Below are 20,357 nucleotides of genomic sequence, written 5' to 3' on the forward strand. Positions count from 1 at the left end.
ATGCCGTTCCTCAGGATCGGCTTAGAGCCGCCGCCTCCGACGTTTAAATCACTCGGCCCGGCTCTCCAGGTGTTTCGATTCTCGTAGGCGTCCGCTGGATCGCGCTGCCTCGTTCGTCGCGGCTGCATCTCTTCGTCGCGATCGACGTAATTCGCGACGGTGCCCCTTTCTTGCGGGCAAACGTTCTTCGAGCAGACGGATCTGTCTCGGTGATTCCTTTCGGCACGACCGTATCGGGGATAATTCGCCTCGCGACCGTTCCCCCGTTCCTCGAGCCGATTCGAGGACCGATAATCGTCCCTGATCACCTCACCGTTGCTTCTATACGCGGTCGCGATGCCTCGGCTGTTCTCGTCGGTGGAACGACGACCCGTGAAGAATCCACGGGACTGCATGAAGCTCTCGACGTTTCGGCCGATCATGTTTGTCTTCTCGGCGAAGATATTGCAATAGTCGGACAGCTTCCGACGATTATTTCGGCCGAACGCGTGATAGGAGGTCGTCGTTGCAGCATCGCCTGCCGAACCCCTGTTGTATAGATCCCGTGGATCGTGTTGATTAGGATAAGCTCCGCCTGGCAGGGGCTTGTTGGCCTTCTCAAGATTCGACAGGCCCCCTGTCAGCGAGGCCTTATACTACCGAGCCTGCGCGTAGTCTGGGTTCATCTCGTCCAGCTGTTTTCCTTTCGTTTCCGGGACGCAGCATACCACGAAGCACAAGCCACAGACGGCCACCGCCGCGTAGAACCAGAACGCCCCGTGTAGGCCTAACGTCTGTAACACGTTACCGGTTATTTGCGGACGAGTTTATAAGATCGTGTAAAATGTCTACGGTGTCTGCGACAGACGAGCACTTAGCTAGGACTTGGGTACCTAAACAGACGTCACGGTCAGCTGACTTGTGAGTAGAGTGCTTACGTAACGGAGGTAATTCTTGTCGAGTAACATAGACGCTAAGAGATCGTAATCATTAAATCAATGTACTTGACCATGTATCGTTATATACATATAGTTCAAGGTGCTTGTTTGGGGATTATTTAGTATTCTCGTCCGACGATCATTATTCGATTACAGTTTCTCACCTGCTGAAAATCCATGAACAGTTTAATCCCAACGAACGCACAGAAGTAGCTAAAGCTCGTGCTGATACTCGAACCAAGGCCGCGGTACTCCAGGGGAAAGAGCTCGCCAATCAATAACCACGAAATTGGCGATATGCCCAGAGCCAGAGCAGTCGTGAAGACGAGTACGCAGAGTAACGGTATCCAGTCGTGCTGACCAACAACCGCGGTGTCTGCGTACCCTAGATTTTGTGTTTGTGACACGTAGTATGCATAACTGCCGAAACCTGCTAACGCCAAGGACATGAAGACGGTGCTGGCTATCAGAAGCGGTAGCCTGCCCACGATGTCGATCAGGAATCCTGCAGAAAAGAATATGTAATTGTATTCAGGCTAGAGATGGCTGCAACGCCTTCGGTCACCGTACCTGACAGCAAAGAAGCCAATAATTGTACGAAACCAATGGCAATGGTCGCCCCGTGAGGATTCATTCCACCCAGAGTTTGTCGGAATATAATCACCGCGTAATAATTGAACGCGTTCGCTCCCGAGAACCTTTGGAAGAACATTAATCCGCACGTGATAGCGATGGGCTTGTACAGTCGAGGCGTGAACATGCTGTTCTTGAATGTCAGCTCGTATTGCTTCGCTCTGGATGCCAGAATATTCGTCTTGATCACCTGTAGCAACAGATTTTAGAGACTCGATTGTGGATACTTCTATTAGATATTCGTGAATCGATACGACGTATGGGCGTTACCTGCAGCTCGTGTCGTATGTCGACGTGATCACCGCGCAGCCATTGCAAGCTGTTGGCAGCCTCGTCGTCTTTGCCATTCAAAACGAGGTACGACGGCGTCTCCGGTATAAAGAGAGTCCCCAGAAAAAGCATCGACGGCGCAACTGCTACCAGCAGCGCGCTTTGACGCCAGTTCAGGTACGTGCCCGCTATGTACGACAATAACACGCCGACGTGACCGAGAACCTTCAACATCGCCGACAGGCAGCCTCTGATGCCCGGCATGGAGATTTCTGATATGTATACCTGAGTAGAAAGGAACATTTGAAGTTTAATATTCGTAGCACCTGGAAGTCATAGAAGCTTCTCTCGATGATAATAATAGAGATCGGTCTAATTTGTATTAGTTATAATCATTCGATTATTCTCAACGTTTTCTTCAGAGCGATTTTCTCGTTGCTCAAATCAAAGACTGTGCCGCTTTAAAGAAACTCAGCTTCGGCACGTGTAATTTGTCGATCGGTCCTCACTGTTGATGACACCCCGGGGCCACACACACAGTTCAGTTAACCCTTAATTACACACCACTCATCTCGGAGATGAATAATCCGACAACGGCTAACTTTGTAACATTTTTAATAACCAACGTGGTCATTAATCTATTATCACATTGTTAATCACGAATGTGGTGATAGTGAAAGAAAAAATCATATTCGTCTCTGAGACGAATGTGGTCGGTAGTATAACATTAACTACAATATGACTTAAACCAATTGACACTTATTCGATGGGTTCAATATTCTGGTTAATAGAACCATCTGAACTCAATTTCAATAACGGGAGACAGGTTCGTTAGCCATCAAGAGCCATTAGTCTATACTATAGAAGCATTATTGTAAGTGGAGGAAGGCAAATCCACGTACCTGAGCGACCATAGTGATGACTGAACAGCAAAGGCCACCGATGAAGCTGGTGACGTAGACCACTTCGACGCACGGCGCGATCCCTGTGAAGATCCAGACCGCAGCGAGGGGCATGGATGTCATACGCAGTGCAAGTCGACGGCCTCTTCTCATTATCCAATCGCCGATCATAGCGCCGAACCACGCGCCCAGCATCGACAAAGACGCTACCCACGAGGCTTCTTGTTGCGTCACCGAGAAAGCCGACCTGCGACAAATCGGAATACGATTACGAACGACAGGGGACCGCATAACGTGATTCCGCGACCTAATCGTTCCTTAATACTAGGCCACAGTTGTCGGTCGCTGGTCGCGATTAAGCCGGGTGAGTAGAATCGATCGTCGTGCGTACACGATCGATCTTCGTAACCGGTTCAAGGATAGCTTACCCCGTTCGTTGTGTACTCTGTATGGAATATGGGCTACCGTTGTCTGTAGGGAATTCGAGGACTTAACGGGCACTCTCCAGCTATGGATTTCCTTGTTGATTGGGTTGTTAAGGGAGAGGATGGAATTATAAATTAATAATTCGCCGGCGATTAAGCCCTCGAGAACGAGGAAACTAGATATGCTGGAGCTAGACACGCAGAGATGGAAGATTGTAAGGGGAAATCGAGGCTTGTCCTCGGAGCATCTAATCGTATTTTGAACTTTAATTCAGCCTGATTCAATAAGTACCAGAGCGAATCGGAGACTCGTAAATCTCGACGTTACGTAAAGAAATAAACGGCGGATATTACTGGTTACTTTATGCAGTGTGATTCCTTCATAGCGAACGCGATAAACCGAACTGCTATCGCGGAGAAAGTGTGCGACAACATTTGCAAAAAAAAAAAACGGGAGTGACGTTAATGCATTTGTTAAGTGAATTATCTATGATACACGCCCGCGCTTTATTACCAGGCCGGGACGGCGCGGAGGGATATACATATCTCGTGGTATTTATTTAATTTGCTTATCTATCAGGCGACACTAATCGTTACAGGATACGACACATATAGCGCACAATTACTTACGAAGTTTCACCTTTCCTGCCCATGCCATGTCTATTAACGTTGCTGCTGGTTATTTCTTAACGCGCCAGGTACTTACGGGTTGCAACCACACAGGGGAACTTACCAGGTGTCGTTGTTCGAAGATTGATAAAGCTGAGGGGGTTGGTTGTCCAGGATGGAGTCCAAGGCCGGCGAGGTGTAACCTTTCGCCAGGCCAGAAGACAGCGTTCCCATCGACAGAGCCAGCGTGGCTAACACCTAAACAGAGATCATAATTCTAATTTGTACATCGATTAGAGTTTTGTACTAAAATTATTAACATAATCGATTCGATTATTCGCGCACTACGAGTCGAATTAATCTTTTCACGATTCGAAGATTTAACGAGGTATTCTAAGTCTAAATTTTTCGAACATCGATTGTTGCGTTTTCTGAAAGTGTAGGTTTTCGAAAGTATGTCTGTTAAAATGAAGTAACTTTTAAAATGGTTGACATGGTACCTCATGCTCTGATTAACCGATTGACTTCACATTTCGTGTACATTTCCGGAGGACGTGCGGTTATCGCATGAATCAGCACTACCAAAAAATTATTTTCTTCTTGACTTTTTTAACCCGAGAAACACGACAGAAAGACGAGGAGATCGATATTTAAACTTCAGAAAGACGTCATTTCATAAATTTTATGAATTTTTTCATGCTGGTTCACCCCATAGCCAAACTCATTAATAAAAAATCAGTCACCCAGTAGGATATTTTTTTTAACCCTCGTATGATGGACCGTGAATGCCGATTGTCGGGTCACTCGTGACCCATACTAAACACTATGTATACTGTATGAAACTTTCACATTCATTTGTACGAATTTGTAACAAATAATATAATAATGTTCATTTTTTAGATATACAGGGTATTTCATTTAACTGGAAACGGTGGAATATCTCGGGAAGGATTAAAGTTATCAAAAAAATGTTCATACAAAAGTTGTTTGGTACAAAGGGGGACATTACGTGTTATAAATAATTTTTCTGTAAGTGTAGTAGTGGGGGAGATATCAAAGTCAAGTTAATTTTTTTAAATGGAACACTGTATTCTTTTATTTATATTATGATAGTGTTTGTTGAGACGAATACAATGAACTGCCACATGATATCGAAGGTTAAGGAACCCTACTAAATAATATATAATTCATTCAATTTCAAATGCTGATTATTCTTAAAACATATATAAATACAGTGAGAGTCAAAACTAAGTGTACACCTTAAAAAACGTGAGGTTTGTGGTAATACTTCTATAGCATCTTTCTATGGACCACGGTAGTAATACAGTTGGATGTGACTTTTTTAATATTTTCGGGATAAATAGACAGCCAACATGTTCGAGAAAAAGAAATTCGGAACTATAACTACAAAATTTAATTAAACATGGTGAATGTACTATTATGGTTTGTGGGCAGCTTGGCAACCTCTGATGTAGAACAGTTGGTTATTATTCACAGCACTATGAACAGATTGGGATATTTAAATATTTCAAAATCAAACTTAGCTGCAAGCATGGGTCTTCTAGTGTGAGTTCATGACCCAAAATATGCATTGTATAGCAAAGGTGGTGAAAAATTGTTTGCTGGAAAACACTTTCAATCAGTCAGGACCTACCTCCATAGTCACCAGATCTCAATGTAATAGAGCAGCTATGCGAAATGTTAAATTTTAAAGTGAGAGAAATACATACTTCTAAAGTATATACTCACTTTTGACTCTCACTGTATGTACGCAAAAAGACGATACCAAAGAAAAGTCGTATGGTTTATTTGTTAAGGAAAAAATCCTGAAAAATGACACTCTAGCCTAGAATATCCTCTTAACACTAGAACTACCGACGATAAACGCACATTTGTTTCGACCGGTGGATAAACGTGAAAAACTTTCGAAAATTTAGAAATTGACTAATGTCTTCACTTTCACATCGCAATAAAAGGTGCAAAAGATCTGAGAAAATGTATTGTCATAACATTTTAATCGTCGTTGTAAGAGTGTATTGACAAATGAATTTGACTTGCTTGTTGGTTCTAGTGTTAGCGAGCTCGCGTATCGCGGTTCCCAAACCGACCGGCAAATTGTTAGCCGCAAATTGAAAGCCGAGCTCTCGCGACCCTTCGCTAGGAATACTAAACATTTCGTGTGCGTGCATCCCCGCAACGATCCTTCCGTAGCGCGCCACGTGCATCGAGTGCACGTATCCCGCTGCATGACACTGGTCGAGTGCTCCAGTTCCTCGTCCGCGAGGAGGCCACCGATTTTATGGCGGGTAGGGACCGAAATTACCGGGACGATGGAATTTCAGACCGGCGGAGGAACGCGAAACGTTGCAGCAACCCTTCTCATCGCGCATCGTTGGAGCCTTTTCAATGGGAGGAACACGAGAGTGGCTTCGATACGAGCCAGCGAACGTATTCCAATTTTTCTGTACACTCGTTCGGAAACTGCGCGGTTAGAAAATTTTACTGTTGCGGAAGAAACGCCGGAAATAAAAACGGGCACGATATGCAAATCCTTTTGTGTTTCTTCGCGGCTGTTCGAAATCTGGTTGCGGAATGAGATGGGAATTAAACGTGGCGCGTGGATTACGGAGTAATCTCGCTGGAGGCGAAACTGTGCTATCGTCATTTTGTGGAATAGAGCCTTTTATATTTGGCGAAAGTTTTGGACGAAGAATTTGAAATTCGATCTTGCCGTATAAGGACGAGGCAAACTCATCGTGATGGTTTTAAAGTGAATTTAGAAAACATGAATATTATGTATTTTTTTGAGTCGAAGTCAAATACTATTTTGCTGATCTTGATATTCAACTTTTAAGGCATTTATAAAGTAACTCTGGCGTGCGAAGTCGTTAAAAAAATGGTCAGGCTAGCTACTCGTGAATGGATTGATAGTTAATGAGCTGTTCATTTGCCAAAGTGGCTAACTCTACGGAGATTTCAAGGAAATTTATTTTAAATATAAAAATTTTAGTAACAGATTAAATGCTTTGGCATTAAAATTTGAAAAAGTTTAAAAAGTGGAGTTGATTACTTTGGCATGCGAAAGACTCGTTTAAATTATCCCATATATTATTTGCAATTAAAACTTAAAATATAATTAAATTAATATTAAAGGGTGGTGTATTTTGAAAAAACATTACAGACCGATGTAACGTCACTATCAGAGGCTAATGACTCTAAGATTGGTCAGTATATTGGGTTTCATAGGTTTCTGACCCGTGTATTATGTGTATAATTGACCGGTGTACAATTTCATTGGTCCCAGGACATTGGTATCAGGTTTCAAAACATTCGTATCAAATGTCAGGGATCTAAAGTTTTGAATCTACTGGGTCTCATAGCAGCATAAACTTTGTATTCAGTCTCTTAGGTCATCCGTATCACATTGCAGTCGCTCGAAGTCGTCCGCATATCGCATTTTAATGCCTCAAACTTGTTTGCATTGGGTCTCAGGGGTCTACAGTCATCCGTATCGCGTGTCCCAGACGCACAGTCGTCTATGTTGGGCTGCATAGGTCCCAACGCGGATGAGTTATGACCGTTCAGTCCCTTATCCCATCAAACCGAATACCATCCGGCCATCGCCGCACAATGTACCTACCTACTCTAATCTGTCTGTGGTTTTACGATTCATCGGATGACGTAAGGAAATCTAGTATACGCGTGAATCGCAGCCACTCTGTCCTCCCAGCTTTTTGCACGCGAAATCCAACATGACCGCTCGGTTATCTCTATCCACTCGCTCGAAGGCCTGGTATTCGTGTCGGATGAACGAGAAAATATAGATGACATCAACGATGATGATAATCGTGTCGAGGCTCTCGGTTTCTCACTTTCGCATGTCTGTGAGAATTTTTCCCGAAACGTGGCAGCTCGGACGCGAGAGGAATTATTTATGAGCCATAATAAGCGGATAATGCAGGGTGTGTCTGTAATTATTGTGCAATTGCCGCGAGTCACTCGTGGCCGGGGTTGCATCGCGTAAAATAAATTATCGCGCTTAAAGGATAGTGAGATAAATTGCATTAATTCGACGCGAAAGAGAGCGAATATTGGCCGGATATTGAATTACAGCCGGGAGACAATTCAATTTTGCGTATGGAACATTACTGGCCACCGTCACCTAATGCCAATAGCGATATGCTGGACTGTTTAATCGTAAAATATATCTGAATCCCGAAGCCGGAGTGTATTAAGTCCACTCATACTAAAAAATGACATTTTACATGTTTCTCTTTATGAGATTTTTCTCTCTTTCCGAAGGTAAAAATTATTTCATTCTAAATCGTGTAGTTTTTAATATAATAGTGTAAAAATTATATTAAGTCCGTATCTTGTTCCGAGCCAAACAGTGTAAAGTCTACGACACGAGGGGTCCTTATGCAATGTTTACCATTTCTATGTAAATATCGAGACTTATATGTATTAAGTTTATTCTATACTCCGAAGGCAGCGATTGTTCCCCGTTGAATTCTTACCGAACGGTTCCAAAATTACAAGGTACCTTTGATTTGCTCTCTCCAAAAGTTTGAAAATTGTGACATAATATACTCCGGCTCTGGGTCCCAGATATATTATATCGAATACATCGAAGATTTATTTTCAACAAATACTGTTAACAAGCTTTCCGTGCAAAGAACATATATATCGGTACTCTCCCGACAAATCGTCCGCGTCGAGCGCGGTCGTAAAAAAGGACTTCAGAAAAATTGCAAATGCGATCTCGCGAGTGCGTCAGCTGTACACGGTGCAGCTTTCTCGCGGATCCGGTAAAGCCGTGTCACTTGCACCCGTTAGAAAATTCTGTCGATATTTCATATTAAAGCCCGGACACGACGCACACAACCATCCACCCTCCCCCTGTTCCCATCATCGTGCGCGCACGCTAGAAATGGTACGACGACGATTCCGTGTCGCGTCTGTTACAGTTCTCTACGTTAGGTTAAAGGAATTTCGAAAGACACTCCGCGGCGCCGATCCCACGTAAATTTGCATATACTTTCAATATCTCACGACCCCCACCGACACGGCAGACGCGGTGTGTACGAAGCGTTATTATGCGCGATTAAACGATGTCGCCTTGCCAACCGTTCCGCCGTCGTCGCAACACACACACGCGCGCGTTCGTGGTTTAAGTGTTTTGCGAACAATAATGCGTGGGTCGCGTGCCGCTTTCCAATCGGTCGGGTTTTTACGCGTGTCTTGTTCCCTCTGTGTGATCGCGCGAAAACTGTAACGCTACCTGGGCAGCCGTCTCGCGTGAACTGATTACCGGAACAATGACGCGTGGTCGGCCGCTGCTCTTCCCGATCTGATAATCTATCTGTTCTGTTATCGAGAAGCTTCGGACGATAGATCAAGTCTGTAATTCAACCAGGAAATCGCTACCAGACATTTACGACGACGCTGATTTGTTTCAGTGGTGCTTGCGGAAGCCCCACAGTGGGTCAATATTGACCCGTCCGAATCTTCTTTCTTATTTGTCGCTTATGTATGCTATTCTTTGCTTGTGAAAACTGATACTTTCAACTGCTGGAGATTGTTTTTTTTTTTTCAACGAATATATATGTATAATTAGGATTGTATATTTATATACAGGGTGTCCCATTTAAATGAATCCCTTCGAATATCTCTGAAATTATTTGTGATACCAGAAAATGTTTTATATACATATACAGGGTGTTTCGTTTAACTGAAAACGGTGGAATATCTCACGAAGGATTAAAGTTATTAAAAAAATGTTCATACAAAAGTTGTTTGGTACAAAGGAGGACATTACGTGGTATAAATAATTTTTCTATAAGTGTAGTAGTGGGCGAGATATCAAAGTCAAGTTAATTTTTTTAAATGGAACCCTGTATTTTTTTATTCATATTATGATAGTGTTTGTTGAGACGAATACAACGAACTGCCACACGATATCATTCCCTATAGTAGGAAGTGATAAATTAGTAAGTGATTAAATTAGTGGTGTCCTGTATCCCTGTTGATGTTATTAGGGTGTTTTTGTATTTCCAACGTTTCCCGGTATTTTCTGGGAAAGTATCCTTTGGTCTTTGCTATTACTTTAGTTTTGTTGAAAAGTATTTTGTGTCCAGTTATTTTCTGGTGTTTCGACCCCCTGATGAAGCTAGCTACAATGCTTGCGAAACGTTGGGAAAACAATTCCACAAGGACACGGCTTACACCCGAAAGCCTCAACAGTAAGAACTGTATGATGCCGGGCCGTGAAAGCCTCAAATCTCTAATACTGCAAGCATACTTTAAAACAAGACCAACAGCCTCTATTAAATAAACGCACATATTTTCAACGCTTCATAAATTAAAAACAAAATAATGTGTATCTGGCTACGTATGGCCTTTTTGACTCTGGCAATCACCGTGTTCAGCGGGGAAAACTGTACTTACCCCTCTATCTGTCGCCGTACGGACCGCAGTGCCTAACAATTAGGTAGACGACGCTCTACGAGCCCGAGACCTTGGGACCGTACGACGCTGAATACAGAATAAGGACGAACGAACCGACTTGCCAACTCGTTAAATAGTTTACATACAATACTGTATAAGCGTGTACACGAAGAAAACGACTGGAGCGTACGCAAATGCGTTTACCGTGCTCCGAGGGAAATAATTGTTGTATATTTATCCTTGCTCCGTAACTCGAGTACGAAGCTCGACGTTGTCGTCACGTCCGCGTGCACCGGGAAGAAGCAGCGACATGAGTCACCCGGCGGCGGTTTACGCCATCTGACAGACTGCGGCGGGTTCTATGTAAACCACCGATGGGAACAGCGGCTGCCAGGCATTGCGTCCAACACCGGTGACCCGTTGGCAAACGCGTTAACCCTTTTGATGCTGACTCCGTGTATGTAACCACGCGTGACGTTCGTGGGCTGTTTACCAGTCGCGTCACGTCCTGACGTCGAACGTTTTGAATGGCTGAATGGACCCAATACTGCTGGTGTATCGGTCACCGTTACCACGTGGAAAAGCTTGTATTATTTGGAAATAATGGTGGCTGTGAAGTTCGGTGTGGTGTGTCGAACTAGTGAAAGAGAGAGAGAGAGAGAGAGAGAGAGAGAGAGAGAGAGAGAGAGAGAGAGAGAGAGAGAGAAAGAGGCCACACGATCCCAAAGGTGTGTGTTGTAACAAAGCGATTCAGTTTCTGCGCGAAAGCCAATAACACACGGGATATACAGTTGCCGCGGCGGATACACGATTATCCTCGCCGTCTAATTGGTGGATAATGGACAACGTCAGTGTTAGAAACAGTGCGAATCGGGATCCCGGTAATTTCTGGGGGGAACAGGCCACTAGACCCGATTCCGCTTTGATGCATGACCTGCATTCGATAATACTGAAATCTAATTCCCCCCTCCTGAGAGGGGCGTGGAGGGCTAAACGGATTTGTATCGCGCGCGTACGTTCGATTTGTTCTGTCATGCAAACACCACCCGTTGGGGGCTCGGAGCAATAATAAAACGGGCATTATGCAAGGCGGCGCCGCGGCTTTTATCGGCCGCAATATCGGTTGGCCGCTGATCAGCGGCGATCCGGTGTAATGGATGTTGTTTTAAACCGATAACGCGGCTAATTAAAAATCTGTGATGCTTCTATAGTGGTTTTGCGGGGGCGTGTGCTTGTTTCTACATCTCTTGGAATATTATCCAATGATCCGGAACGTTTTTACGATGATTATCTTTCTGTAACATTGTTCAAGCTCTGAACTGTCTGCCGTAACATACATGATCCGTACCAAATATCTGCGTTTTACAAAGGTGTTTATGACTTTGAATGGTTATTGACCCTTTTACTGTATTCGTAGCAGGTGCTGTAGAACACTGATCATCTGAATTAATAGGAAAGCAAATTCGTTCGGATGAACGGTTCGGGTGAACCAAAACGTAATATACACTACTAGCAAAAAAAAGTTACGGGATCAGATTTGATAGTCTTTAAAGAAAGAGGAAAATACTATTCTACAAAGATTTGACAGAAATAGTGTGGTAAAACTGATTGGGAATGATTGTATATGTATTAATTCCGTAGAATAACTTTTATTATATCGTAAACAGAATAATGAGTTACTGTTTCATCAATTATGAACTCTGGTTCCATACTTTCGACCGGTAGGGTACATCGTGAACTTCTTACAAAGTAATTTTCTAAGATGAATATTTATTGCACGAAGTTCGTCTAATCACACGGATAAATATTTAAGGGGCACTTAACGACCATTTCTTCAGGCTTAGCCGTTATTTCATTCAACAAGAATAGATGAAGAAATATCTCATCATAGACTACAGTTTTATGTCTTGAATTATTTTTACACGTTTCAATTTCAGGATATTGTACTGTCAATTATCCTACGTTTTCCTGTGGTTGTTTTTAAACGAATTGTTTCGGAATGCATTTGTGGCTCGTTATGTGTTCCGATAATCGGTATTCGTAACGATCGGCGTTTCCGATAATCGACGTTCGGATAATCTACCGTACATTCGCGCCATTTCCATTTTATTAATTAAATACACCAGTAAACCGAAGTGAATAGTAATTAATTTGCTATATTAGGAATTCATAATTCAGACAGTAACCCTCGCAGGGCAATGCCTGAGGCCAACTGATCCAAGTTTTTAAAATCTCCATATAACACATCAACGTGGGAATCGAGTATTAAAAAAGCAGACCCACGTGAATGATTGCGTACTTAAATATGTTGAAAAAGTAGGAAGCATAGGAGTCCAAACGGACCAAACACCGTTGCTGTACGAACATTAAAAACCAGCCGACTTCCGAGGATTAAAGGGTCAAGAGAATGTCGACTCGATGGTTGGCTCTCCATGTTTGAATTCCAAAAGAACACGACTGGATATAGGTTTCTCGAGCTTTACTCGAAGTATTCTATCATAATCTATTAATCCGTTACATCTACACGCACTCCTAGCCCGCCAGTTCTACCACCAGCACGGGATCTGTCCTCCGAGTCATTATAAACGCAGGGCGTCTCGTAAAACTTCGCGGACTGTTACGGTTCACGAAGTAGAATCGGGTGAAATGCCCCGTGCAAACAGAGCACCCGGACGGGTGGAACACTGAAAATTCAAGCGAACGATCCTCCTGGGGGAGTATGAATTTCCCGAGACGTGTGTGTGTGTGTGTGTAGGTAGGTAGCCTCGTGCGTTTCTTCTGGCAGCGGGCAGGACGTTAAAAGCTCGTTTGCTCCGAGCGCTCGCCGAGAAAGGATGTGCCTGAGTTAGGTCGAAGTTAACCGAGAGAGCCATTAGCTTAAAACTGTTAGCCGGTCTTAAGCGAAAGGAGAACGATGACGACGGAACGAAGGAAGGTAGGAAAGAGGTATGGGGGAAAAAAGAAACGGTCGAGGGAAAAAGAGCTTTGAAAGTCTTCGGGAGCAGCGGTATTATGAAAATGGCTGGTCAGTCCCTGGCCGGTAAAGTACGCGACTCTGTATAAGTACAGTGATGGAAAGCGGGATGAGGAATGAGAGAGAGAGAGAGAGAGCTTAAGTCGAGAGACCGCCTGGACGCTCGATATGCATTTTAAGCCGGACCACTCAATTAAGCTCGCAGCTATCTTCGGTATTTGCATATCAATATGGACCCATGCCAAGAAGGAAAGATTCGCCTCGCTCACGCTGGATTTGGATTATTCGACGAACCGGGTCGGGTACACGGGTATATACACCGGAAAATGCAAATTGCCCCGATGGAGTCGGGAAAATCTCTTGCTAATAACTACAATCGGAACAGGATTGGATTCCGCGTATCCCTTTCTGTCTACATCCAAAATACTCCCCAAAGACCAGTTGAACCGTGCCATTCGCTCTATGAATGAATCGTTCAAGTGATCGAATTCTGTGAATAAATTACCTGGGACATGTGCTGCGGTCTCGTCGCCGTAGACGTCATGTGTACCACGGAAGCCCTGGGCATCTTGAAGCTGTGTTCTCCTTCGTCCGGCACGGTAGTCACCTGAAACGAAGAAGACACCGAATGACAAAAACTGCAACAGTCCACATTCTACACGCAACATTATCAATCGTGCACCGTTACAGACCAAATCCCTTCGATCCTGGCAGTGTCGAATGTTCCTCGAAGCGTTCTTATCGCCAAAAGTTCGATTTTTCACGTTGAACCGGTAACAGATCGCCTTCCTAAACAGGATTAGTCACGGTTGTCCCCCGGTGTCGCCGGGGCCCATTAGCCCCGTTCCTCCGTTATCTTTCCCCACGAAAGAACACGCCTAACTATCAGCCACCGCATTGTTTTTGCTGTTTGTACACAGATATCGCCGTGATAGCTCATTGTCGGTGGTAGCAGCTAATTCATATATCCGTGACAGTCGTAAACCAGACTATGTACAGACTATATACCCGGCGAACAAGGCCCCGGCGCGCGATTGTAATTGAAAGTCCAGAACGAAAAACACGGTGGCCCCGAAAGTTTACGAGCATCCAGAAATTACAGAAGGGGAACGCGCGCGCGAGTGCCCTCTGGTCGTAGTAAGTAACTGCTACGGCCCACGATAAGACGCTCGGAGGAAGCATTGTCTAGGAACCCGGGACAGATAATTGTCCTCGGTTCTACGGGCAATTGTGACGCCCACGCTGGTCTCCCCGTGTCACACGGAATACCCAGTAACTTTTTTGCGTCCGACGGGCCGTGTCAAGTCGGGTTGCACGATGCTCGTTACATCTAAATCCTCGGCAGTCTTCCCCTTCCTCTGTCTCGCTCGCTCCGGTTCCGAGGGTTATTGCCTAGCCTGTTTATTCGCAGCCACCTGACTGGCGAGTGTGTTTCGGTCGCGATCCGACTAGTCAGTCGAAACTGTCACCGTTGGGGGGGGGGGACCGTGCATTTAGCTACCCAGACGATATTGGACACGGTGCGTGAGCCAGAGCCGCATTTCTGGACCCCCTTAGATATCGAATGAACGATGGTAACGGTTGTACGACCTGTCCGTTCCGTTTCACGCCTTTCGTGATTTACAGCGGACTGACTGGTTTCACGTGACAAAATTTCGCTCAGCGGCCAGTTATACACTTTCCTCCACCGGCGTCGTCGTCGACGTTACACCCACGAAAAAACGTCTCCTCTGTTCTATACGGGAGACTTTTCCGCGATGATTTATAGAGCAATCGTCGTCTGGTACATCTAGCCTGAGGCGGCTCTCCGCGTGGGCTCTGATAAGGAAATTTAGGAGGCGTGCCCCGCGCTCGATGTAATATTCTCGTTTTTACCCTCGCATCGACACGGGGAACACGGAATTTTTGTTTTTTTTTTCAAATGAAGATTGTTTATTGCAATGGGGAGTATCTCGAGGTCAGGTAAATTATAGACCATTCGAGAAACAGAGGATAGGATACATCCTTACAATTAAGATATCGATGGTGCACGCGTTTACGCCTATACAATGGACGAAGTAAATCATGGGACCGTGTGCCTCACCTCCTACTTCGCCTCCTACGTCATCCTCCACCCCCTGCTAGAATACTCCTCGATGACGAAACGATCCCCTTGACTGGCGATTGCTAGGCGCATCAGTGAAAATCGATGAACACACGGGGGCTGATCCATTCAACCCTCTTGATCGTACCCCGCGAATTTCATATTTCTCAAATGTCCCACTTTTTCAACCCTCCTCCATTCGACGACAGCTCACCCCTCCGTTTGCAGAGACCGCGGGAGCAACCGATTTTCAATAACCGACAAGATAACAGATAAGCCTTGGTGTAGGTCCCTCGAGATGCGATTTCTCACGTTCGCTCCCTTGGTATCACCTCCCCATCCCCCGACATTCAACCCCCGAAGACTCGCCTCCAGGGCCTCCGGAGCGCTGCGTCCTGGCGAATCGCGGGCTGAAATCAATATCTTCGGAGGTGAGGAAGCGGGAAGGCTCCGTTCCGTACGATCGTATCGAAACCGATTTGGGTGACTAATCGAGAGAGGGAGAGAGAGAAAGAGAGAGAGAGAGAGAGAGAGAGAGAGAGAGAGAGAGACAGACAGAGCTTAGGGCAGGTCGAACGGGCTCACCGAGCGCTATTATCGTGGAACGCGGGGAATTTCAATCGAAAAGTGTCACGTTTCCATCGGTTCGATGTAAATTGTACCACGGAAAATCGAATTACGGTTGATTCTACTTTAGACTCCTGCTGGGTCCCATGAAAATTCAGCGGTTTCGCCGGTTAACATCGTGAATCCGAAATGATTTCGGCACCGCTGAAACGAATTTCTCCGGTTAACGTGGTGAATTTCAAAGATTTCGAAACCGCTGGAACGATTCCACGGGATTGTAATCCTTCCCACCCCATCGCTTCAACGAGGGTGGAAATACGAAGCTCGGTTCGAACGCAACTTCGTGGGGAACTGCACCGAGAAGAAGTTTCAGTCCCGCTGAAGGTTGCGGAAAATTAAAAGGAAGGCGAGAGATTTATGCGACGGGATGGGGGAGGGATTAATCTGAATAGATGAATCTGAATTCGAGGGAGTATTCCAGAGCACGGGCCAGCGTGTATACACGAGGGTGGGGGAGGGGGGGGTTTGGTCGGATAATATTTTTGCTAGACCTTGGTCTTGGATAAATCCGGAATATGTGCCTCCAAAGATCGTCGACGCCACGATAGCGCACAGTTAATAACAATTTCATGCCGAGATTTAATAAGAGATGCCGCACAGCCACGGAGAATAGCTGCCGCGAGCTAAGGCGGTTGGTACGTTGTTCGCAGATCGTTTCATCGCGTGCCGCGCCAACAGAAACGTAACTTAATTACCGATACCCCCGATAAACGAAGCCGTTGCTCTTGCCGTGAAAGAAGAACGAAGGAGAAGTGTTTTTATTTTTTTTTTAAATGTATTTTTTGTTAACCCTCGGTGAATGGTGGGTCACTGGACGGACACCCATTCTCGGAAGTCTTTTTTTATTGTTTCGTGAGACAAAACGCTAGAGTGACAGCAAGTGAAGACTTTGGTGCAAAAGCTTTTAGATAAGAACGAAGAAAACTATCATTTGGTGGAACAAATAGTTAAATACTACCAATGGTATAGTTATTATAAAGAAATAATTAAAGTTTTGGTGTAAGAACCGGTCATCTCCAGGAAGGACGATTTTTTAGAAACTGAGGAAAAGTTTCCGAAAATAAATCCAACTAAAATTGAAGATATTTTAATGTTAACTGATCAATATATGTATACCAAAAATCGATCAGTCGTATTACTTATAGATAGTGCCTGTTATAGGAGACTTTAAGAATTAGGGGTACATAGTAGAGATAAGTGAATTAGATGCTTCGGATGTTGATCAAGTGCTGGAATAAATTTCGAGTAATATTTATATTACAAACTATTATGTTTCTGTAAACTAATTTCCTCTTTGTATTTATATCATTATAAACATTAACAAAACTCCTACATCGTTACTTGTTTCAGGCAAAACTCAGTCACTTCCATAATACAATAACATTTTTAAAAAGATTAATTTCAAAGAAAGATTAAGAACAACATCAGGTATATACATATTTGTAAGATTTATAAGTATAGCAAACTATAAATAAATAGGAAAAAAGTTGAATTTTCAATTTTTGGGAAAGTTTTTTTTTTAGTTTCTGAAGAATCGTCATTTCTGGAAATGATATGTACTTGCGTTAAAGTCTTTAACTGCTCTTACGTTAATCGTAGTGATTCTTAAGTGAAAGAAACGAGACAAGGGAAAATATTATTTATACACAAAAGATTTTATTCGTTTCGTATAATTGTCACCGTTGTGTACAGTTAATCAGAATTTTAGCTAAAAATCAATTGGTATTAATTATTGAATTTCTCTGTCTTTATCACTCGGAAAGAGGACTTTTGTGACGATCTAATTTGAAATTTGTGACTGTTCGTCTGCCTTTAAATGCATTTCTGAATGAATTTCTTCAAAATATGCGGGTTTTCTTATAAAACGCTAACATAAAGATCTATACTAAAGTTTCTGAAATCCTGGGTCATAAATGGACCCAAATACTGGCAGTAAATGTTCCGTTCAGACTGACTAAACCATTGTCCCTTCCAAATCGTTCTACATATTCTTTGTAATATTTCTCACAAAATTTTCCAATAATTTGTAAAAATTACAGCGTTGTATGGCGTAAACGGAATCAGTCAACAAAATCAGTTCAGCCCTTAACCTTTTCATTCCAAAATTATTTAACAATCGCGAAACAAATATTTCCTTTTGTATTTTTATCTGTATTACATAGCTTATAAAAAATTCACAAGAACATTTTAACACTTTGAAAGCATTTAGTGCTATTTTTCATACGTTGACATTTGGTACCATTTTTTACTTCTATCACATATAATAACTGACATTAGAAAGTCGTTATACGTAACGAAACTCATTTTTCTTACCTTTGGTCAGTGAACGCTCTTGAAATATTTGAAAGAAACTATTATATACTTCCAGATATGTGAAAAAATACACGATACTAATATTTCGTAATTTAAAATACATAGCCATATGTCGGATCGTAAAATCCGTCGTTAATCGTACGGGATTAGAAAGTAAAAAGCGAATAAATTACACAACGCAACGAAATAAGATCACAAGAATTGAGTACGTACGAACGGTTAAATATTTATAATGTACAAATCAAAGGTTCGTTACCATAATTGAACTAATGCACACCGAGGCAAACAGATCGATCGAATGCCAGCTCAGCCGCTCGTCGTTCGATCCCGATGTAAACATCCGATAGGGGCCGCGACGGTGATTAATTCACGTGGATGAATTGCGATGACAGCGCAGAAATTCGCCGAGAATCAATTCCGCGACGCGTGAAAAGTGCAATGGGCTTCGGCGTTCCGCCCGGTCTGGGGGCAGGTTTTCTTATCCTTTTAATCGAGGCGCGCTCGTACGCGTGCGAACACGCCGCCGCTCTCGCCTACTGATTCATCGTGACAAACTAATTTGCACGCGACAATTACGAGGAATTGCGATGGATCGGCCCTGTCTGCCTAACGCGCACGTCTCTCTGTTTCTCCGCCTACGAGGCAGAACGAACGATTTCTGTTCGTTCCCTTTACCCCGTCCGATAATAATTAATGACCCACCTCGGATCACTGTCGATTACTGGATCTATTGGGTTACGCTCGGTGTTGAGTAATCCGCACGGCTATCGATAGGGGGAAAGCGCAGTATAATTACAGTGGATTTCCTTGGAGACTGTGTTTTCATCACGAGAAGCAGAGAACTTTAACTCCGTCGTATTTGTCAATTTTGCAGATTTTTATTTCACATTTTCTTTTGCTGTATCGCTTCTGTGACTTTATTTACCTGACTCCCTCGTTCTTTTACGTCACATCGACTATAAAAAGGTATTAGTGACGGTTATGTTTAATTATTGTGTCGGCCAAAATGTAATAGTAAAAGCATTGTACAAAAGTGCAGACTCCTCTCGATTATCGTCCCGAATACGGGTCTGCGTCGGGACAATAATCAGATAGGGAGAAATGCTTCAGACCCTCGTAAATTCGTTTTTTTTCCCGAAGCCTGAGTCTCGACAACAAAAGCGTAGGGGCAAAAAAGTATCCATTTGACGGGTTCCACGACCTCCCCCTCCCCCTAGTGGTGGGGATAACGCCTGGACAATAATCGTGGAGAACAAGCCAGACGATAATCGAGAACAGTTTGTAATCCGATTTCTGCCATAGAGATGCTTTTTCAATTTCCGTAGCAAGCATTGTTTGTAAGTAATAAAATATGTACATATTTTGAAAGCTGATACTTCTATTGCATCGGTTAAAAAAATCATTATAATTGCGTTGATTTAACTCTGTTTTGAAGATAAGTAACGAGAAAGTGCACTTTCGAGCAATCACGCTTTTTTATTTTTGTTCGTTTACAGCACCATCACCATTCACGTGGAAAATCATTTTTGTTGTTTGTGCCCATTTTTCTTTTTCTAGAAGTAAAAAAGCACAATTACTGAAAAGTACACCTTCGCATCACTCATGTTCAAAACTAGGTCAATTGAAGAAAGTTTAAAATATTTTCAAAGCAAAATCAAGTGAAAAACACAATCGTAATGATTTTCTTTTTAAATCATGCGTTGAAGTGTCAGCTTTCAGAGTATGTACATATTCTATTAGTTAGAACCAGTGCTTAGTGTATGTAGAATAACGATAAAAGCGTCCAATACCGTGGAAATCAAGCATTACGTTGTGGCTAACCCAATATATTACACTTGCAAGTAGTTTCGTTTCTTTCAGGCATTGGAGTGGTAGTAAATTTTTTTATGGTTGGAATAGTTCTCTTTCAACCCTTGTTCACTGTTCAATAAAGTGTTGCATTTCTATCCCTTAAATTAGACTTAGTCCAACCGAAAATCGAAATAAGAAAACATAGATCGTTCCATCGTTATGTATGTAAACTATTAGTATCAAATTGATTTTCAAGCTTGCCTGGTAAAGAATATAATTAAAAATTAAAGTCTGAGTTTGTGTCAAGTTGATCCTAACAATGCATGAGGGTTCAATTGTAACTTATGTGCTTTTTATCGTAATATC

General features: G+C 43.3%; 1 protein-coding gene across 1 annotated transcript; it reads right to left on the reverse strand.

Moving 5' to 3' along the window:
• Positions 1–635: 635 nt before the first annotated feature.
• On the reverse strand, positions 636–19,500 carry LOC107194636 (facilitated trehalose transporter Tret1-2 homolog). Its single transcript, XM_015584284.1, has 8 exons — positions 19,477–19,500; positions 13,683–13,784; positions 3,881–4,014; positions 2,723–2,969; positions 1,821–2,105; positions 1,488–1,740; positions 1,082–1,422; positions 636–773 (listed from the first exon to the last, which is right to left on the reverse strand). Exons 1-8 carry the CDS (start codon positions 19,498–19,500, stop codon positions 636–638), a joined length of 1,524 nt encoding a protein of 507 aa, XP_015439770.1.
• Positions 19,501–20,357: the final 857 nt, after the last annotated feature.

Source organism: Dufourea novaeangliae, unplaced genomic scaffold, assembly GCF_001272555.1.
Source record: "Dufourea novaeangliae isolate 0120121106 unplaced genomic scaffold, ASM127255v1 scaffold8, whole genome shotgun sequence".
NCBI classification, from domain to species: Eukaryota; Metazoa; Arthropoda; class Insecta; order Hymenoptera; family Halictidae; genus Dufourea; species Dufourea novaeangliae.

Excerpts from the sequence above, each read along its gene's own strand:
- LOC107194636 (XM_015584284.1), bottom strand. The coding sequence starts at position 19,500 with ATGGCAGAAATCGGATTACAAACT. Across the intron at positions 2,106-2,722 it reads TCATCACTATGGTCGCTCAG|GTATACATATCAGAAATCTC; the intron begins GTACGTGGATTT and ends CTTTCTACTCAG. Across the intron at positions 774-1,081 it reads TGTTCATGGATTTTCAGCAG|ACGTTAGGCCTACACGGGGC; the intron begins GTGAGAAACTGT and ends AACGTGTTACAG.